The sequence below is a fragment of the Macaca thibetana genome, chromosome 10 (genome assembly GCF_024542745.1).
Source record: "Macaca thibetana thibetana isolate TM-01 chromosome 10, ASM2454274v1, whole genome shotgun sequence".
Lineage (NCBI taxonomy): Eukaryota > Metazoa > Chordata > Mammalia > Primates > Cercopithecidae > Macaca > Macaca thibetana.
Window position 1 is genome coordinate 47,739,981 of NC_065587.1, and position 20,520 is coordinate 47,760,500.

The window sequence follows — 20,520 nt, forward strand, 5'->3', positions numbered from 1 at the left end:
TGTAGGCTGGGCACCGGTGGCTCACATCTGTAATCCCAGCACTTTGGGAGGTCGAGGCAGGCAGATTACTTGAGGTCAGGAGTTCAAGACGACCCTGGCCAACATGGTGAAACCCCCATCTCTGCTAAAAATACAAAAATTAGCCGGGCCTGGTGGCGTGCACCTTTAGTCCCAGCTATTTGGCAGACTGAGGCAGGAGAATCACTTGAATCTGGGTGGCGGAGGTTGCTGTGAGCCAAGACTACACCACTGCACTTCAGCCTAGGCAACAGAGCCAGACTCCATCTCAAAAAAAAGCAAGGATGTGTATTGCCATGTTTTGACAGAATTGGGAAGTTTTTTCTTTTGTTTTTCTAGAGACAGCCTTGCTCTGTCACCCAGGCTGGAGTGTACTGGTGCCATCCTAGCTCACTGCAGCCTAGAACTCCTGAGCTTAAGCCATCCTTCCACCTCAGCCCCACAATTAGCTGGGACTACAGGCACACACCATCACACCCAGCTATTTTTTTGTATGTTTTTGTGGAGACGGCATCTCCCTTTGTTGCTCAGGCTGATCTCAAACTCCTGGTCTCAAGTGATCATCCTGCCTCAGCCTCCCAAATTGCTGGGATTACAGGCATGAGCCTGGACAACAACAACAAAAACTTAGCCTAGTTTTTTCTTCTCTGCACTTTTCTATGTAGAGAAGAAAATCCTAAAATTCGTGTTAACTTTTATTTTGCAAAAATTAACATTGTAAGTTAAAAAGAGAAAAGGATTTATTAAATGGAATTTTTAAGTTGAAGAAGGGAAAGAGGAAGCAAATCAGATAGGGAGATATCAAAGCTGTCTTGAGATGTCTGAAAGGCAATTTGGTAGAAAAGGAGCTACGGTTGATTCATGTGAGCCCTAAGACGCCACAGAGACAAACTTCAGAGAAATAGATTTGGATTATGTATGAAATTCATATAATAGTCATACATTTTAAGCAGCATCATGATCAGACAACTCAGTATGTCCCTGCTACAAACCGGAACTAAATACAATAAGCAATTCTCAGATGCACACCTGAACACGCAGGAAAGAAGGGAAATCCCCTGGAGCCAGAAAACAAAACTAAAAGCAGCAGCAGGTGTATGAGGCTGTGAGCTTCTTGTATCGGGGACAGGGTCTGATCTCACTAAACAGGAGACTTGATTTTAATGGCCATACCAGGGTAGGGGCTGAAGCCCTGAGCTCTTGTAAAAAGTTAGACATAAGACCCCTACATAAAGAGGTGGCCCTTGCTGCATTCTCGGTGAAAAGAGGGACTAGAGAATATTCTTAGGGGGTGGGCAAGTCACGCCTCTACTGGAAGCACTTCCCCCCAAGGTTATGAGTCATCCCGCCTCAGCAGATGTGGGGCATTTCACTTTCTTCTAGGGTGCTCTGAGATTCCCCAAGGCTCATGTCACTCATTATGCCAAACCTGAATAAAGATAAATAATAACCTATTGTGCATGGTTACCATAATGTCCACTGAGAACTCTCAAGAACTTGCAGTGTGCCCGGCTCGCAGTACGCCTTATCCTTCCCTTGAATCTTTACTAGAACAAGATCTAAGCTCTGAGATCAGTGCAATATCCCCATTTTACCAACAAAAGAACTGAAGATCAGAGAAGTGACTTGGTCAAGGCTCTACAGCTATCGAGTGGAGACAGAGGTTGGTCCAGGGTCAATCTGACTGTACACACACACACAGATACACACACACACACACACCCCTGTCAATGAGTGGCGACTCCAGCATCAAATCACATGCACATACCCAAGTTGGTCCAAGTTCACTGTGACCCCCCCCCCCCCCACACACACACACACACACACACTCACCTGGCGATGAGTGGCTACTCTGGCATCAAATTGCATACAAACACCCTGTTGGTCAGGTGCGGTGGCTCATACCTGTAATCCCAACACTTTGGGAGGCCGAGGCAGGCAGATCACTTGAGGTCAGGAGTGTGAGACCAACCTGGCCAACATGGTGAAACTCCATCTCTACTAAAGATAGAAAAACTAACTGGGCATGGTGGCAGGCACCATGACTGGGACTGAGTAGTCCCAGCTACTCAGGAGGTTGAGGCAGGAGAATCGCTTGAACCCAGGAAGCAGAGGTTGCAGTGAGCCGAGATCATGCCATTGCACTCCAGCCTGGGTGACACAGCAAGACTCCACCTCAAAAAAAAAAAAAAAAAAATTGGGGAGGCCGAGCAGGTGGATCACCTGCGGTCAGAAATTTGAGACCAGCCTGGCCAACATAGTGAAACTCTGTCTCTACTAAAAATACAAAAATTAGCCAGGTGTGGTGGTGCGTGCCTGTACTCCCAGCCACTAGGGAGGCTGAAGCAGGAGAATCACTTGAACCCGGGAGAGGGAGGTTACAGTGAGCTGAGATGGTGCCGTTTTACTCCAGCCTGGGCAACAGAGCAAGATTCCATCTCAAAAAAAAAATAAAATAAAACACCCAAATTGGTCCGCGGTCAGTCTGACCATGCATGTGCACACATACACAGAGACAGACACACACACACACACACACACACACACACACACACACACCCCGGGGATGAGTGGCTACTCCGCCATCAAATCACATGCGAACAACCGAAGGGAATGAGGAAGGCCTCTGGTCGCCAGCAGTCCCTCAGTGATTACCATAAGCCTTTCCCTGGGGTGTCTCTGCAGGTCCTGCTCTTCACAGCAGATTCTAGAAAGGCCATGTGTGTGGGAAGGGATGCCCTTGATAAATCCAGCCAGGAGGCGCCAGCAAGCCGACTACCTGGATGAGAGTCTTCAGCACCGATGCCCCTTTGTTGCTATTGAATTCCGGACACCTGCAACAGAATAGTATTAATATAATAATTATATGCCTCCATGTTTTATATTCGTATGTTACCTTTTCACTGAGGCCTTCCTGGACCTGCTTAAAAGTGCATGCCCACTGGACGCGGTGGCTCACGCCTGTAATCCCAGCACTTTGGGAGGCCGAGGCGGGCGGATCACAAGGTCAGGAGATCGAGACCATCCTGGCTAACACGGTGAAACCCCGTCTCTACTAAAATACAAAAAATTAGCCGGGCGCGGTGGCGGGCGCCTGTAGTCCCAGCTACTCGGGAGGCTGAGGCAGGAGAATGGCCCGAACCCGGGAGGCGGAGCTTGCAGTGAGCCGAGATGGTGCCACTGCACTCCAGCCTGGGCGACAGAGTGAAGACTCCGCCTCAAAAAAAAAAAAAAAAAAAAAAAAAAAAAAAAGTGCATGCCCACTGGACGCGGTGGCTCACGCCTGTAATCCCAGCACTTTGGGAGGCCGAGGCGGGCGGATCACAAGGTCAGGAGATCAAGACCATTCTGGCTAACACAGTGAAACCCCATCTCCACTAAAAACACAAAAAATTAGCCAAGCGTGATGGCGGGTGCCTGTAGTCCCAGCTACTTGGGAGGCTGAGGCAGGAGAATGGCGTCAACCCGGGGGGGCGGAACTTGCAGTGAGCGGACATCATGCCACTGCGCAAAGCAATACTCTGTCTCAAAAAACAAAAAACAAGCAAACAAAAAAAGTGCATGCCCACCAGCATTTTCTGGTTCCCTTCCCTGCTTTCTTTTTCTTTTTTTTTTCTTTTTTTTTTTTGAGACGGAGTCTTGCTCTGTCGCCCGGGCTGGAGTGCAGTGGCCGGATCTCAGCTCACTGCAAGCTCCGCCTCCCGGGTTCACGCCATTCTCCTGCCTCAGCCTCCCGAGTAGCTGGGACTACAGGCGCCCGCCACCTTGCCCGGCTAGTTTTTTTGTATTTTTTAGTAGAGACGGGGTTTCACTGTGTTAGCCAGGATGGTCTCGATCTCCTGACCTTGTGATCCGCCCGTCTCAGCCTCCCAAAGTCTGCTTTATTTTTCTCCATAATATTTACACCACCTGATTTACACACTGTGTGTTGAAATACTTATTGCCTGCACCACTCCTAACTAGAATGTCAGCTCCATGAGGGCAGGGATTTTTGTCTCTTTGGGTCAGGGCTCTGTTTCTAGTGCTTAGAACAGTTCTTGGCACACAGTCAGTACCGTACCTCGTAAACATTTGCTGAATAAATTAGTGAATAAAGTCAACAGCAACAGCAACTTTACATGCCTGGTTTCTGATGGTCACAACGTCCTAGGAGACAGGAATGGAAATTGTCCCCATTCTCCAGGTAAAGAAACTGAGGATCAAGGAGGTAAGACCTCACAGCCTAAACTCTGGAGCACACCCTTTCTGGTCTGTAGCCATCTACTTTGGGATGACTCAGGTTACATGGGATTAGCCCTGCCCCCAAAATAATCCCTGCACCTGGGTTCCTGAATCCCTTTGCTGTTTTTTGTTTTTTTGTTTGTTTGTTTGAGACGGTCTGCCTCTGTCACCCAGACTGGAGTGTAGTGGCATGATCTCAGCTCACTGCAACCTCTGTCTCCCAGGTCCAAGCGATTCTCCTGCCTCAGCCTCCTGAGTAGCTGGGACTACAGGTGCGCACCAGCACACCTGACTAATTTTTGTGTTTTTAGTAGAGACAGGGTCTCACCATGTTGGCCAGGCTGGTCTCAAACTCCTGACCTTAAATGAGCCGTCCGCCTCAGCCTCCCAAAGTGCCGGGATTACAGGCATGAGCCACCACACCCGGCCGTTTGCTGTGTTTAACCTACCCACTCATGATGCTTCCTGCTTCCTCTCCAAGACACCAGAGCACAGGCAACAAAAGTGAAAATAGACAAATGGGACTACATTAAATTTTTTTTTTTTTGAGATGGAATTTTGCTCTTGTTGCCCAGGCTGGAGTGCAGTGGCGTGATCTGGGCTCACTGCAACCTCCGCCTCCCAGGTTCAAGCGATTCTCCTGCCTCAGCCTCCCAGGTAGCTGGTATTACAGGCATGTGCCACCACGCCTGGCTAATTTTGTATTTTTAGTAGAGACGGGGTTTCTCCATGTTAATCAGGCTAGTCTTGAACTCCCTACCTCACATGATCCACCTGCTTGGGCTCCCAAAGTACTGGGATTGCAGGTGTGAGCCACTGTACCCAGCTGGGAGTACATTAAATCTTAAAACTTGTGTGCATCAAAGGAAACAGCAGAAATGAAAATGCAGCCTATGGAATGAGAAAATATTTGCAAATTATACATCTGAGAAGGGGTTGATATACAAAATACTCCTGCATTTCCCTCTGCTGGGACTTGCCCAGGCTTATGGTAGAGGACAGTTAAGAGATGGAGCCCAGCCAATCCCTGGGGAGAGCAGAAAGTGGCAGGAGGGTGAAGGGCCTACCATCTACCTTTCAAGAGAGTGCCGAGGAGCCTGTGAGCTGACTTGTAGGGAGGGCCTGGCCATCCATACTCACCCCACAGTGAACACCTTCCAGCACAGGAGGTCACTTGTACAGGAAGTTGTAGAGCAGAAGGTTGGGAGGCCATGGGAGTATGACCATGATCCAGCACCCTGGTTTTAGCACCAAAAGTTCTTGAGAAACCCCAGTCCAAGGCAAACAGGGATGGTTGATCATCCTAGCTCATGAGCATTTCAGCTGAGAGTTTGATGCACAAGTGCCAGAGTCTGGTTCTATTGAACAGTAATATATCCCCTTTGACATTTGTTGAGATTCAACCATGGCCACATCCTGTGCTACTGAATTCTCGTGTTAAACTTTGCAACATCCTTATGAAGTGGGCATGGTGATTATCCCCATTTATAGTGAGAAAACAGTTCAATGAAGTTACATGACTGGCCTGAGGTCACATCCACAGTGAATGGTCAAACCTGAGCTTATATCAGTTGGAAGATGCATTTTAACATATCGGAAACAACGATGCATTTTAGAATCAGTGAGATTTCTGTCAACCAACAGGCAGTCCAAAAACATTACTTGGCTGTGCATGTGAACAAACCTGATTTCAGTGGGTCACATTTTTCTCACCTCAGCTGAGTTGTGTGCAATTTTGGAACTATATGTCTTGAGTTTAATTGCTGTTTAAAATGTCTTCCAAGATGTTGCATAATGAATCAAGTTGAAGATGAAAAGTAATTGCTTACCCAGAAATGCCTGAAAACAGTAACAGGGGTAAATTTGATATTAATGAAGCAAATCTTCATTGTTGGAGGAGTGACTGCAATTGCACGTTCTTGCAAAGCAACAACCGAGAAAGGTGGAATTCCTCATATAGACAGAGCTGGGTTAAGTTCTACTGTCAAGATAGATGGAAAAGGATGGTCTCTGCTAGTACTTCTTAAACTTGAGTGTGTATCAGGATCACCTGGAGGGCTTGTTAGAGCACAGATTGTTGGGTGCACCCCCAGAGTGTCTGATTCAGTAGGTCTGAGATGGGGCCCAAAAAATTTGCCTTGGTAACAAGTTCCCAGGCAGCTCCAATGCTGCTGGCTAGGGACCATGCTTTGAGAACCCAAGCAGAGCAAGAGAAACCGGGAGAAATAGCCAGATCCTACAGAGTAAATGAAAACATTTCAACAGGAGGCAGGTGCAACTGATTCATGCATCAGAGATACTTGGCGTGAAGACAGGAAACATCAGTTTGTCGGAATCTTTCAGCTGACTTTAAACCGAAGCCCTTGACTTCCCTACACATATTTCCATTGAGAAAAATGGAAACTATGGCCTTACCCAAATACCAAATGCTGACAGCACCAAGGTATCATTTGACATGTATCAGAGTGATATGGTCACTACTGAAGGTGCCAAAAAGATGGACATCAGGAACCTGAGTTTCCTGCCAAATGTCCAAAGAAGTCAAGAAAAGCCCATTTGATAAATATAAAATAAAATACCTCAAAAAAGAAAGTGGTGTCATCATGTGTTTAATTGGCAGCCTTTTCATCGTATATGAAATTATGATGCATTTTACAATCTAAAACATCCTAGATTCAAAGAAATACAGTGTTTGTTTTAAGAGAAAAACATAACTAGTGCCTGGAGCCTGTGGAATGGATATTAGTGCTTTGGACAAAGCTAAAATAAATAGTGATGTTAAGCCTGTGCTGACTTAAATCATCTGTAAATAAAATGTCAAAAATGTCAAAGATGGTGTCTGAGTGACTGAAGTTTGGGAAACAGAATATTACAGTGGCTTTCAAAATCATCACTAAGGCCTATTAGCCTGAAAGGTTCACTCATTGAACAAGCCTCCATTGGTCATATTTACTCCATATTTGAAGACAAATCTTCTTGTGACAAATTACATTCTAAGAAAGATAGAACCAAAAAGAGAAAGAGGAGGGAAGGGAAGAAGGAAGGAAGGGGAGGGGAAAGGAGGGGAGGGGAGGGGAAAGGAGGGGAGGGGAGGGGAGGGAGGGAAGGGGAGAAGGAAAGAAGGAAGGGAAGGGAAGAGAAGGAGGAAGGGAAGGAGGGAGGGAGGGAGGAAGGAAGGAAAGGAAAAGAAAGGAGGGAAGAAGGGAAGGGAGGGAAGAGAGGAAAGAAACATGCTTAAGTCCAGACTATAAATGTAGTTAGCAAAGTAGTCACAGAATTTTTTATAACAAAAAAATTTGAGACTGCCTATCTTGTCTTTTAAAATTTATTTATTTATTTATTTTTTGAGATGGAGTTTCACTTTTGTCACCCAGGCTGGAGTGCAATGCCATGATCTCGGCTCACTGCAACCTCCACCTCCCACATTCAAGCAGCTCTCTTGCCTCAGCCTCCAGAGTAGCTGGGATTTCAGGCACCTGCCACCACGCCTAGCTAATTTCTGTATTTTTAGTAGAGACGGGGTTTCACCATGTTGACCAGGCTAGTCTTGAACTCCTGACCTCAGGTGATCCACTCTCCTTGGCCCCCCAAATAATGGGATTACAGGTGTGAACCACCACGCCTAGCCTACAATTATATTTTATATTAAGTCTGTGTTTTGCTATTTTTTTTTTCTTTTTGCGTCAGAACCTCAGTAAGAGTACAAGGAAATTTTTTGAGGGGGGAAATGCTGAGGAGAATGTCAATTAGACTAGTTTTGCCCCAAATCCCTTCTATCAGTTCCCGTTTGGTGTTTTATTAGGATTTTGTCCTATAGCTTATGAAAACACCTAAGGCATTTGGCTGCAGCTAACAGAAAACTTACCTGGCATAAATTATAGAGACATAAATTATAGGGACATTTCTTGTTCATTTAAGAAGTCTAGGGCAGGCATGGTGGCTAACACTTTGGGAGGCCGAGACAAGTAGATCGTTTGAGCTCAGGAGTTTGAGACCAGCCTGCGCAGCAGGCTCCCTTCCCTTCTTCCCTCCCTTCCCTTCTTCCCTCCTTTCTTTTCCTTTCCTTCCTTCCTCCCTCCCTCCCTCCTTCCCTTCCTCCTTCTCTTCCCTTCTCTTCCTTCTTTCCTTCTCCCCTCCCCTCCCCTCCCCTCCCCTCCCCTCCTTTCCCCTCCCCTCCCCTCCTTTCCCCTCCCCTTCCTTCCTTCTTCCCTTCCCCTCCTCTTTCTCTTTTTGGTTCTATCTTTCTTAGAATGTAATTTGTCACAAGAATACAAAAAATACAAAAATTAGCCAGACATGGTGGTGCATGCCTATAGTCCCAGCTACTCGTGAGGCTGAGGTGGGAGAATTGCTTGAGCCTGGGAGGCCGAGGCTGCAGTGTGCTGTGATTGCACCACTGCACTCCAGCCTAGGTGACAAAGTGGGACCCTATCTCAGAAAAAAAAAAAAGAAAAAGAAAAAAGTATAGATTTGAGTGGTTTCGGAGTTCTGACTCAGCATCTGATTTTCATGTTTACCCTTACGGTTATAGAATGGCTGCCACAGATCCAGGCATCGCGTCGTCATTCCAGCATGTAGAAAGATAGGAAGTACGGCAGCCAGGGTAACAAGATGAGCTTTTCTCAACTGTGTCTTTTTCCATCTGCCCTGCCTACCCTTTCCCTCCATACTATTTTAAATCAGGGAGGAAAATATTTTACAGAAGCCTCCCAGCAAATGCTGTCTAGTGTCTCATTAGCTAGAACTGGGTCACATGATCACTCTGAAGCCACAAAGGAGGCTGGGAAAGCAAACTAGTATGTGCATTCACTCTACAAAGAAAAGTAGGCAGAGGGCATAGCTAGAGGGCATTAATATTAAGAAAATTAATAATCACCATATCTTTTAGTTTCAGCTCCAGAATTTGTTTTTGAACATGGCTATCAAACTTATCTGCCCACGGAAAGTAATGAAAACCAAACAGCCACTGTCATCTCTCTCCCTGCCAAGTCACGCACCAAAAAGCCCACAACGCCACCTGCTCAGAAAAGGCTTAACTGTTGCTATCCAGGTAAAGGCAGAATTATGTTCTACTTGCGTAGAAGGTGTGACATTTAACCAGGCTCCAGGGCTTTTCCTCATGAGTTCCTGACAAGTGCTCATGGAAGTGCCCCAAACTACCTGGCATAAAAATCAGGGCCCTCTGGCATTTGCATCAGCACATACAACCTGTCTCCCACTGTCTGTGGTCATTCTGCACCTGGGTTCTAAGACTTTTCTAGCCATAGGCCTTTGAAGTGGAACTCATGAAAATTTCAGGTTGCTGTAAATTTTTTTCCTATGCTATAGCTTAGGACGACATCCAGTAAAAAATTTTCTTTCCTTACCTTGGTTTTAATGTACTTGGAAATAATATCGGACATACAGAAAGTTTGCAAAAATTGTACCAAAAAAATCCCTGTGTGCTCTTCATCTAGATTCCCCAAATGTTACCATTTTATTATATTTGCTTTGTCATTCTTTATATATATACAATGTATATACAAGTGTAGTTTTCCCCAAACCATTTGAAAGTTGCTGACAATGCAATGCCCTTTTGTTCCTAAATACTTCAGTGTGTATTTCCTAAAAACCAGAATATTCTTTTAAATAACCACAGGACAATCATCAAGATCAGAAAAGTAACATTTATAGGTACTATTATCTAACCTACTGACCTTAGTCAGATTTCCTCATCAAGTGTCCCACTGATGTCCTCTCTACCATTATCAAAAGAATGACATTTTCCCCCTCTGATCCAGTTTCCAACCAATTATTACTGATTGCATTTAGATTTTATGTCTTTCATTTCCTCTAATCAGGAACAGTTAAGCATTTATCTTTCATAAGCTTGACATTTTTGAAAAGTATAGGCCAGTGATTTTGTCAAAAGGGCCGCAGTTTGGGTTTATTTGATGTTTCCTTATGATTAGATTCAGGTTACGCAGTTTTGGCAGGAACCACAAAATGACATTGTGTCTTTCCTGGTCATCACATACGAAGGCACATGAGATCTCTTTTTCCCCGTACTGTGGTGTTAACTCTTGTCACTTGGGTAAGGACGTTTCTGCCAGTTTTCTCCCCACTAAAAGTTACTAAGTTTCCCTGTATGATTAATCTTTCCTTTTTTTGTTTTTTTTTAGGTTGCCAATTCAAGACTGCTTACGGCATGAAGGACATGGAGCGGCATTTAAAAATTCACACGGGTAAATAGCATTTCTTTAGCACATATGCCCTCAACACCTGCTCTGTGCTAGGAGCCGGGGACCCACATAGGTCAGATGAATGATACCACTCCAAACATCACTGGCTGTTACGGGAATACAAGTCCAGATTTCAAAAAATAAGGTGCCATTTGTACACATGATTTTGGCAGAAAAGTCTTTAACATAATAAAATCCAGCTCTGGAGAGGATGTGAGCAAACTTAGCTAAGTGGGAATATGAACTGCTACAGCCATTTTGAAAATGATTCTGCCAAAATTAATTAAAATTTGAATGCACATATTCTCATTTTGAGGAGATGATCCTACAAGTGCATGTGTGTGTGTAATGATTAGTAAAGAGAGGAATAATGGGAGAGAAAAGAAACTGTCTCTTTTTTTTGTCTTTTTCTTTTATTTTTTGAGACAGGGTCTCACTCTGTCACCCAGGCTGGAGTGCAGTGGCACTCGACCTGCCCACCTCAGCCTCCGGAATAGCTGGGACTACAGGCAGGTGTCACCACACCTGGCTAATGTTTTGTATTTTTTATAGAGAAGGGGGTCTCACCATGTTGCCCAGGCTGGTCTTAAATGCCTAGACTCAAGTGATCCATCCACGTCGGCCTCCCAAAATGCTAGGATTATAGGTGTGAGCCACTGCACCTGGCCAAAACTTTCCTTTTATGTATCTTTACGTTATATCACTGAATACAGTGAGTGTGTATTATTTTTGTAATTTAGAAAGGAGAATTTAATAAATACTTGTTTTAAAAGAAGAGGAAAAGATCAATGCATGGGAAAAGAAAAAAGTGATGATTTCTGGTGATTTTATTTTTCTTTAATATATTATTTTTATGTCTCCCAGACTTTCTGCATGGAAAAGGAATTGCCTTTAGACTCTTTTTAAACAAAGTGTTAGATGCTCATATTCAAATGATACAGATTTAAATTTAAAAAGTATAAATGTGTATAAGATGCAGTGACTTTTGGCTTTGGCTTCACTAATTGCCCAACACCTGCTATTTAGCTTCAGCCTTTGGAAGATGAGTAGCCAACAGTTATTTCTTATATTCCTTGGCCATGACCAGTAAGTGCCTTATTGCACTGGGGTCACCATCATATCTAATCAGCCTCACAGTGTCATGCCATCTGGATTTGTTCTAATGATCCAAATATTAAGTTTCAAGTATTGATTGGCAAGCATTCTAGTGTAATAAGCAATGAAACTCTCCATGTGGGTTTCATATGTTGAGGTTTCATCCATCAAGCCATAGCATATTTGTTATTGAAAGAATAAAGTACTATAATTTTTGTTTTGTTTTGTTTTTTGTTTTTTGTTTTTCTGAGACGGAGTTTCACTCTTGTTGCCCAGGCTGGAGTGCAATGGCACGATCTTGGCTCACTGCAACCTCCGCCTCCCAGGTTCAAGCGATTCTCCTGCCTCAGCCTCCCGAGTAGCTGGGATTACAGGCATACACCAACACACTCGGCTAATTTTTGTATTTTTAGTAGAGATGACATTTCTCCATGTTGGTCAGGCTGGTCTCAAACTCCCGACCTTAGGTGATCCACCTGCCTCGGCCTCCCAAAGTGCTGAGATTACAGGCGTGGGCTACCGCATCTGGCTGAGTACTATAATTATTAATGATGATAGGGAAAGCTTTGTAAAAGTACAAGTGAGGGCCACAACTTTGTCTATTTCTTCAAATCCACAGAAAATATCTTCTACACAGTTAGCCCACCTGGTGTTTGTAGGATAGTTTCTGCATAACTGAAGTGTCTCTGTCTACATTTTCAAGTTTAAATGTATCCTCACCTTAGTTACCTTCAGAGAGTGGGGGCATGCTTAATTACCCCTGGGGTTGGGGTTTGGGGGAGCAACAGCAACAGAGCTCTTTACCAGCTGAGTTGGCCAAAAACCATTGAGCTCTGCCAACATCCAGCATCTGCCCAGTGTTGCAAATACCCAGTGTAGTGACCACAGGAACTACTGAGCCACTGACAATGCTGGTAAATTATTGTTACCGGGCTTTTTAATTTGATGACTAAAATTTTTTTGTTTTTGTTTTTGTGTTTCTTTTTTTCTTTTATTTTTTTTTGAGACAGAGTCTTGCTCTGTCACCCAGGCTGGAGTGCAGTGGCACGATCTCAGTTCACTGCAAGCTCCACCTCCCAGGTTCACGCCATTCTCCTGCCTCAGCCTCCCAAGTAGCTGGGACAACAGGCACCTGCCACCATGCCCAGCTAATTTTTTGTATTTTTAGTAGAGACGGGGGTTTCACCGTGCTAGCCAGGATGGTCTCGATCTCCTGACCTCATGATCCGCCCGCCTCGGCCTCCCAAAGTGCTGGGATTACAGGCGTGAGCCACTGCACCTGGCCTACTAAAATGTTTAATAATAAAAATGCTTTTTTTTTTTTCCTTTTGAGATGGAGTCTCACTCTGTCACCCAGGCTGTAGTGCAGTGGCACAATCTCGGCACACTGCAACCACCGCCTTCTGGGTTCAAGTGATTCTCCTGCTTCAGCCTCCCGAGTAGCTGAGATTACAGGCACCCGCCACAATGCCCAGCTAATTTTTTTATTTTTAGTTCAGACGGGGTTTCACCATGTTGGCCAGGCTGGTCTCGAACTCCTGACCTCAAGTGATCTGCCTGCCTCAGCCTCCCAAAGTGCTGGAATTACAGGCGACAGCCACCGTGCCCAGCCAAAATGCTAATCTTTAATAAACGTTTAGATGTATTCTTAAATCCCAAATATTTATTTTATGATGACAGTGATCAGCTTTGGCTGACTATTTTAGCACTTGGCTAGTTACGATTTGGTCAGGATAATATTTGATATATAAAGTAAAAAAAAGAAGATCCTGACTCACAGCCACCTCCTTCCATAACCAAAAGTCAGCTGTCCTAATATACCTCTATGTCTCATTCTGAAATATTTGCATGCCTAGACCAGGTCTAAAAACACACACATTTAATTTTTTCCATGTCTTATTAAGTTAATACAATACACGCTATCAGTGCAACTTGCTTTTTTTCAATTACTTTTGCACATCGTTTCACATCACTATGTCATATTGACTTACTCTTTTTCATGACCAAGTAAGGAATGGATTCAATAATTTATGCATATCCATACAGTGAAATACTTCAGCCTTAACAACCATGTTGTGGATATGTAATGATATGAAACAGGTCATAGAAATTACTGTAAGTGCAAGAAAGTAGTCAATAGGGAGGCAGTGCAGTGTTTGCCAAAACACACACACACACACACACACGCACGCGCGCGCAAGACGGTCCTGGGTTCTAATCCCAGCTGTTGCAAGGATTAGATATAGTAATTCAAAGGCACAGTGCCATTCAAAAAGTGTTTAAATTGATGTTAGCCAGGATCAAACACATACACACACACAGATTGGAAAAATATACACCAAAAAGTTAGCAGTTGTTCACAGATGTCAAGTTGACATATGCATTAGTGAGGTTCAGATTAAGCTGCTGTAAGAATGAAACTGAAACACCAGCTCTAACAAGCAAGATAAGGGTTTGTATCTGTCCCGTGTAACTGTCCGGAGGTGAGCAGGCAGGTCGGGACAGGTGGGCAGCTCTGTCCTAGGGACCATCCAGGCACTTAAGTTCCTCCCACCTCATTCTGTTACATGACTCCACCATCTGCAGGTATGCCACCCTCACACGCTCACTCACCTGCCCTCACCCGCTCACTCGCCTGCCCTCACCCACTCACTCGCCTGCCCTCACCCACTCACTCGCCTGCCCTCACCCACTCACTCACCTGCCCGCACCTGCTGCCTTACCCCCATGCCATGGCTAGAAGCAGGAAAAGAGAAAATGTAAAAGGCAAGCAGTTTCCTCTCGTGAAAGAGACACACTTTACTTTCTCTGCCATCGCTTTGATAAAGACTTAGTCACAGATCACACCTAGCTGCGGGCGAGGCTGAGAAGTGTAGTCTTTCGCTGGTCAGCCATGAACTCTGCTGAAACTTAGGTGTTCTAAATTTTAGGGTGCATCTCTGTTGTGAAAAGGAAAAAGGAGGCCGGGCGCGGTGGCTCACGCCTGTAATCCCAGCACTTTGGGAGGCCGAGGCGGGCGGATCACAAGGTCAGGAGATCGAGACCACGGTGAAACCCCGTCTCTACTAAAAATACAAAAAATTAGCCGGGCACGGTTGTGGGCACCTGTAGTCCCAGCTACTCGGGAGGCTGAGGCAGGAGAATGGCGTGAACCCGGGAGGCGGAGCTTGCAGTGAGCCGAGATCGCGCCACTGCACTCCAGCCTGGGCGACAGAGCTAGACTCCGTCTCAAAAAAAAAAAAAAAAAAAAAAAAAAAAAAAAAGAAAAGGAAAAAGGAGAGAGTGAGTATAAGAGAAAATTAACACAACTGTTATTATTTTACTTACCTATGTTTTAAAATTTTATTTTAATTTCCTTCTATTTTTAATTTATACAAAATGTATAAGAAATTCATATTCATCATTTAAAAAATTCAAGTAATATCAATAAGGAAAATGGAAGAAAATTCCCCTCTCCCAAGATGTTAGCTCTTTGCCAGTCATCCACACAGTGTTTCAGGGTTCTCTGGATATTCTTTGGTGGTTGTATATGACTTTTTTCGTAAGGCAGTGGGAAATAAGCCTTTTCCTTTTTTAATCTCGTTTCCTGCTGCCATCTGTGTGTGTGTGTGTGTGTTTGAAGGAGACAAACCTCATAAGTGTGAAGTCTGTGGCAAGTGCTTTAGCCGGAAGGACAAGCTGAAAACTCACATGCGGTGCCACACGGGCGTGAAGCCCTACAAGTGTAAGACGTGTGACTACGCCGCTGCCGACAGCAGCAGCCTCAACAAGCACCTGCGGATCCACTCGGACGAGCGGCCCTTCAAATGCCAGATCTGCCCCTACGCCAGCCGGAACTCCAGCCAGCTCACCGTCCACCTGCGATCCCACACGGGTGAGTCCCGCCTGTTATTTGCTCTCTACACTTCCTATGGCATAAATCATAAGCACCTTAAAGCATTCAGCCACGATGGAAGAAATCGAGTTGGAACCTTTGCTCATCCCGTTGTTTGCAGTTTTGTTTTGTTGTTGTTGTTGTTGTTGTTTTGTCTTGCTCTGTTGCCCTGACTGGAGTGCAGTGGCGCTATCTCAGCTCACTGCAACCTCCACCTCCTAGGCTCAAGCAATTCTTGTGCCTCAGCCTCCCAAGAAGCTGGGATTACAGGTGTGTTGCACCACACCCAGCTAATTTTTTGTATTTTTAGTAGAGATGGGGTTTTGCCATCTTGGTCAGGCTGGTCTTGAACCCCTGACCTCAAGTGGTCTGCCCACCACAACCTCCCAAAGTGCTGGGATTACAGGCATGTTGTACCATGCCCAGCTAACTTTTTCTATTTTTAGTAGGGATGGGGTTTTGCCATATTGGTCAGGCTGGTCTTGAACCCCTGACCTCAAGTGGTCTGCCCACCTCAGCCTCCCAAAGTGCTGGGATTATAGGCATGAGCCACCGTGCTTGGCCCATTTGCAGTTTTGCTTTTCAGCTGCCTTGAAGAGCCTTTCTCAGTAAAATAGGAGAAAACCATGAAGTTTATAGCTTTATACATATGTATATCTCTTTATATAACTTTATAACTTATTCACTTGTAAAGTATGTAATTGAGGAGGTGCACGAAATAAAATACAGGTATAAGTCATGTATCTTTGATAAATTCTGCATAATGATTAGGCATTCCAGTCATTTTTGAAGCATCCTCTAGTTCAGCATGGAACAGCTTGACCAAAAAACATACAGCAAAATTAGCAGGGTAGGTAACTCAACAAATTACATACTTCTTTCTTTTGGTGTATCAGTTAGATAAAGATTCCATAATGCTGCGATAACAACCATGAAATCTCAGTGTTGTATTATAAACATTTGTTGCTAACATACTTTAGGTCAGCAGGAAGTTGACTGGACAACTCTGTTGATCTTGGCTTGGCTTAACCACATGTGTGGGGAAGGCTAGGTGCCTTCCAGATTTGCCCGGGGATCTGCTGACCGTGGGCTGGCTGGCTGTCCACTGGCCTTGCCTGAGGCAATCTGGCTGTGTTCTGTGCATCTCTCATCGTCCTCCCGGGACCATGGACTAACCCGGGCTTGTCCTTCTCATGAGGATGGCAGAGGTGCAAGCAAGGAAGCCCCAGTGTAAGCCCATTTCAAGTCTTTGCTTCTATAAGTTGTCAAGCATCACATTGGCTAAGGCAAGTCACATGTTTCATCCTGGTGTCAAGGGTGGAACTGAGCTCACTTACAGTGAGAGGTCGTCACAGTGTTACGTGGCAAAGATCAGGGATGCAGGGAAGGTGAAGAACTGGGACCTTTTTTTTACTTTTTTTTTTTTGAGATGGAGTCTCGCTCTGTCACCCAGGCTGGAGTGCAGTGGCGTGATCTCAGCTCATTGCAACTTCCACTTCCTGGGTTCAAGTGATTCTCCTGCCTCAGCCTCCTGAGTAGCTGGGATTACAGGCGCATGCTGCCATGCCTGGCTAATTTTTTGTATTTTAGTAGAGATGGGGTTTCACCATGTTGCCCAGGCTGGTCTCAAACTCCTGAGCTCAGGCAATCCACCTGCCTCACCTCCCAAAGTGCTAGGATTACAGGCGTGAGCCACCTTGCTGGGCTGAATTGGGACCGTTTTTGCAAACAACCACAGTCCACCTTTATCCTCACCATCATTCACATCTCTCTGACAGGCAAAATGCGTTCACACTTTCCAAAGAACCCCACAAGTCTCATCCAATCATAGGATCAGCCTTAAGGACCACAGTTGTGTGATCTCCCTTGGGTCTGGATATGGTTTCTCTTCATCTAGAGATGGTTGAAATAAAAAACAAGTTGTCTGTCCTGATACACCCAATATACAGTGGTAAAACAAAAAGCCAAAATAATTACCATAATTCTACCATTTGAAAGTAGTATAAGACACATGCACATGTATATTTATTGTGGCAGTATTCACAGTAGCAAAGACTTGGAACCAACCCAAATGCCCATCAATGATAGACTGGATAAAGAAAATGTGACACATATACACCATGGAATACTATGTGGCCATAAAACAGGTTGAGTTCATGTCCTTTACAGGGACATGCATGAAGCTGGAAACCATCATTCTTAGCAAACTAACACAGGAACAGAAAACCAAACACTACATGTTCTCACTCGTAAGTAGGAGTTGAATAATGAGAACACATGGACACAGGGAGGGGAACGTCACACACTGGGGCCTGTCAAGGGGTTGGGGGCTAGGGGAGGGATAGCATTAGGAGAAATACCTAATGTAGATGACAGGTTGATGGGTGCAGCAAACCACCATGGCACGTGTATACCTGTGTAACAAACCTGCACATTCTGCACATGTATCCCAAAACTTAAAGTATAATTAAAAAGAAAGAGAAAGAAAAGAAAAAGAAAAAGAAAGAAAGAAAGAAAGAAAGAAAGAAAGAAAGAAAGAAAGAAAGAAAGAAAGAAAGAAAGAAAGAAAGAAAGAAAGAAAGAAAGAAAGAGAAAGAAAGAAAGAAGAAAGAAGAAAGAAAGAAAGGCAGAAAGGCATTTGTCAGTCCCTGGTCCATAGCATTTCTGAAATTCTTTTGGGCACATGTTCCCAGGTTCCCCCTACTCAGGGGATAGGGAATGTTTCTTGATTAGGCCTTGGCTCAGCTCTTTGGTTCTTAACCCTGCCCATTGGAGCATCCTTTCCATCACTTTCCTAAGCTACTTCTAAAAAAGATTGCAAAATGTACCTTTGAGAAACTTTCTCAGCTTGCTTCCTGTCTGCCAACAGCTGGAGGTCTTTTACCTTTTGTTTTAGTAAGGCTGGTGACAGTGTTGCTGGTAGAGCTGTCTTTAAAAACTGTGTGAGTTTCCTATGTATCCATTTGCCAAAAGCGATACCCACAATTCTTTTGGAATCTTGCCTCTTCTTCTAAACTCAATTATAGGTACTTTTGGCATTTAACCTTCTGTGGGTTTTAGGAGTCCTTTGTCCAGCTGAAAGAACATACTTGGCACCAACTTCATTCTCACCATTCTTAATTCCCTTTTGAAGATTTTAATAAAGAGTCTTACATTTAGACACCTTATTTCACATTTGGTCTTCACTCTGAGACTAGTTTCTTAGATTGATCTTTGTCCCAGGCTTTTGTCTTACCTGGGAAAGCTGGCTGGAGAAGCTGGCTGGAGATGAGAAACTATATCCAGTAAATCTTTGACTTTCTGTCTTCCCTCTAAATTCTGCTTAGTAAATGTCCAGTTCTTTTTTTGAGTTTGTCTCTTTCTTGTAGTCTTTTATCATATGCAGCTTATAAGACACTTTCACTGTTCTGCCTAGAATTTATCTCTTTATTCAAGTCCAAAACTCATTATGTACATTTTCTGTCTTCTAAGCTACCATGAGTGACAATCTTACCAAATGTTTGCCATTAAGTAGTGTGCATTGCCATTTTTCCAGCCTCCACATGCAACCCAATCTCAAAACCAATGCTCTGTATTTTGGTTCTCTGTTATGGCATCACCCTTTTTCTAGATACCTGTATCTGTATCCATTGTCTGTTGTCACAGCGATGCAGCGTAATAGCCCACAAAACCTCAATAGATGCAATATGCTTTTTCTGTTCACCTGTGAGGATCAGCTGGGCAAAACCAGCTGACCTTGGCTGGGCTCTCTTATTAGTCTGAGGATCTGCTGGTTATGGACTGGCTATCCACTGGCCTTGGCTGAGGAAATCAGCTCTGCTCCATATGTCTCTTGGTCTTCTCCTGAGACCAGCAGTAGGTAGGCCAGGATTGACCTCATGGTCATGACCGAGGTGTAAGCAAGCAAGCCCCAGTGCACAAGTCCATTTCAAGCCATTATTTGTTTCAAGTGACTAAATATACCTTTGGCCAAATCCAATGACATGGTTGAGGCTTTTATCATGGATCATGGGAGAACATCCTAATGACAGGGCAGAGGCCGTGCTACTAGGAGGGGTGGGAGGTGGGGAGATGTGGGAACATTTTAGTAATCTACAGCAAGTTAAGACATTGGCATAATCGATGCCCCACTGATTTGCTTCAGAAATTTCCCCCAGCCTAAGTTAGAGAAGCTGAACAATTCATGTATGAAAATGGTTCATTTTTATTTACAAGGATGAAGTTACTATTTATAGCAGCATCTTTAAATTGGTCTAGAAAACGTGTGTTTTTCAAAAATTTAAATGTGTGCCATTTATGCATGGTCTTCGTGGAATGTTCATTTTCCCTTTTATAAATCTGTGGCACTTGTAAAACTGTAAATTAATAGGATTTTGTTTTTACCCTTTCGGTGATTTGATAGACTACATCAACACTTGTTTGAGTAGCAACCCAAACTCAAGGAAGATCTGTCAGCTTAAATATATGTCGCTTATTCATCCAACATTCTTTAAACCTCACTATGTGCCAGACACAGTGGGAATCAGGTAGTAGGCAAGAATGAACATAGTCATTAGGTTTGAAGACCTTAGTGTCCAGTGGGACTATTTGCCCAGTATACTTCATTAAAGTAATGTTTATGGTTAAATTAAAAAAAAAAAAAAAGACAAAGGAATTTATAACCTTTGCTTTCATGCCAAAGGGTGTTGTTAAGCTCTGCAACTTAGCTGTGAGATTTGGTTTTCTCGATTTTCTGGGTCTCACCTCTGCAGATTGCTAAAGAAGTGAAAAAAGACTGTCGCTATAATTTTGGCAGGGATGTAACTGGAAAACCTAGTAAAACATTCTGGAGCAAGGATTCTGACTTTGAGTCTACAGACGTCTGCCCCTGAGAAATCCATGAGTAGATTTGGGAGGGAGGTCCTTGGATGGGGAAAAAAAAAAGTCTTCATTTTCACTAGCCTGTATTGAAATTTGACATGTCCTTCAATTATGAAAACAGGCAACCAATCTGATAACAGTGCATGTAAAGTTGTCGCCAGTGGAAATAAAAAATCTCTTCATAATGATTGCTGCAGATAGAGTAAAATATCTTTTACACTCCTCTTTATT

The 20,520-nt window shown here is 44.1% G+C and overlaps 1 protein-coding gene across 5 annotated transcripts in view; it reads left to right on the forward strand.

The window, feature by feature from the left end:
* ZFP64 (ZFP64 zinc finger protein) overlaps positions 1–20,520 on the forward strand; it is a 109,969-nt gene that overhangs the window by 17,999 nt on the left and 71,450 nt on the right. For all 5 annotated transcript variants that reach the window (XM_050746522.1, XM_050746524.1, XM_050746523.1 and 2 more), the window contains 3 exons: positions 9,128–9,289; positions 10,401–10,463; positions 15,178–15,429. In XM_050746522.1, coding sequence (XP_050602479.1) covers positions 9,128–9,289; positions 10,401–10,463; positions 15,178–15,429 — 477 coding nt within the window. The remainder of the gene's footprint in view (positions 1–9,127; positions 9,290–10,400; positions 10,464–15,177; positions 15,430–20,520) is intronic.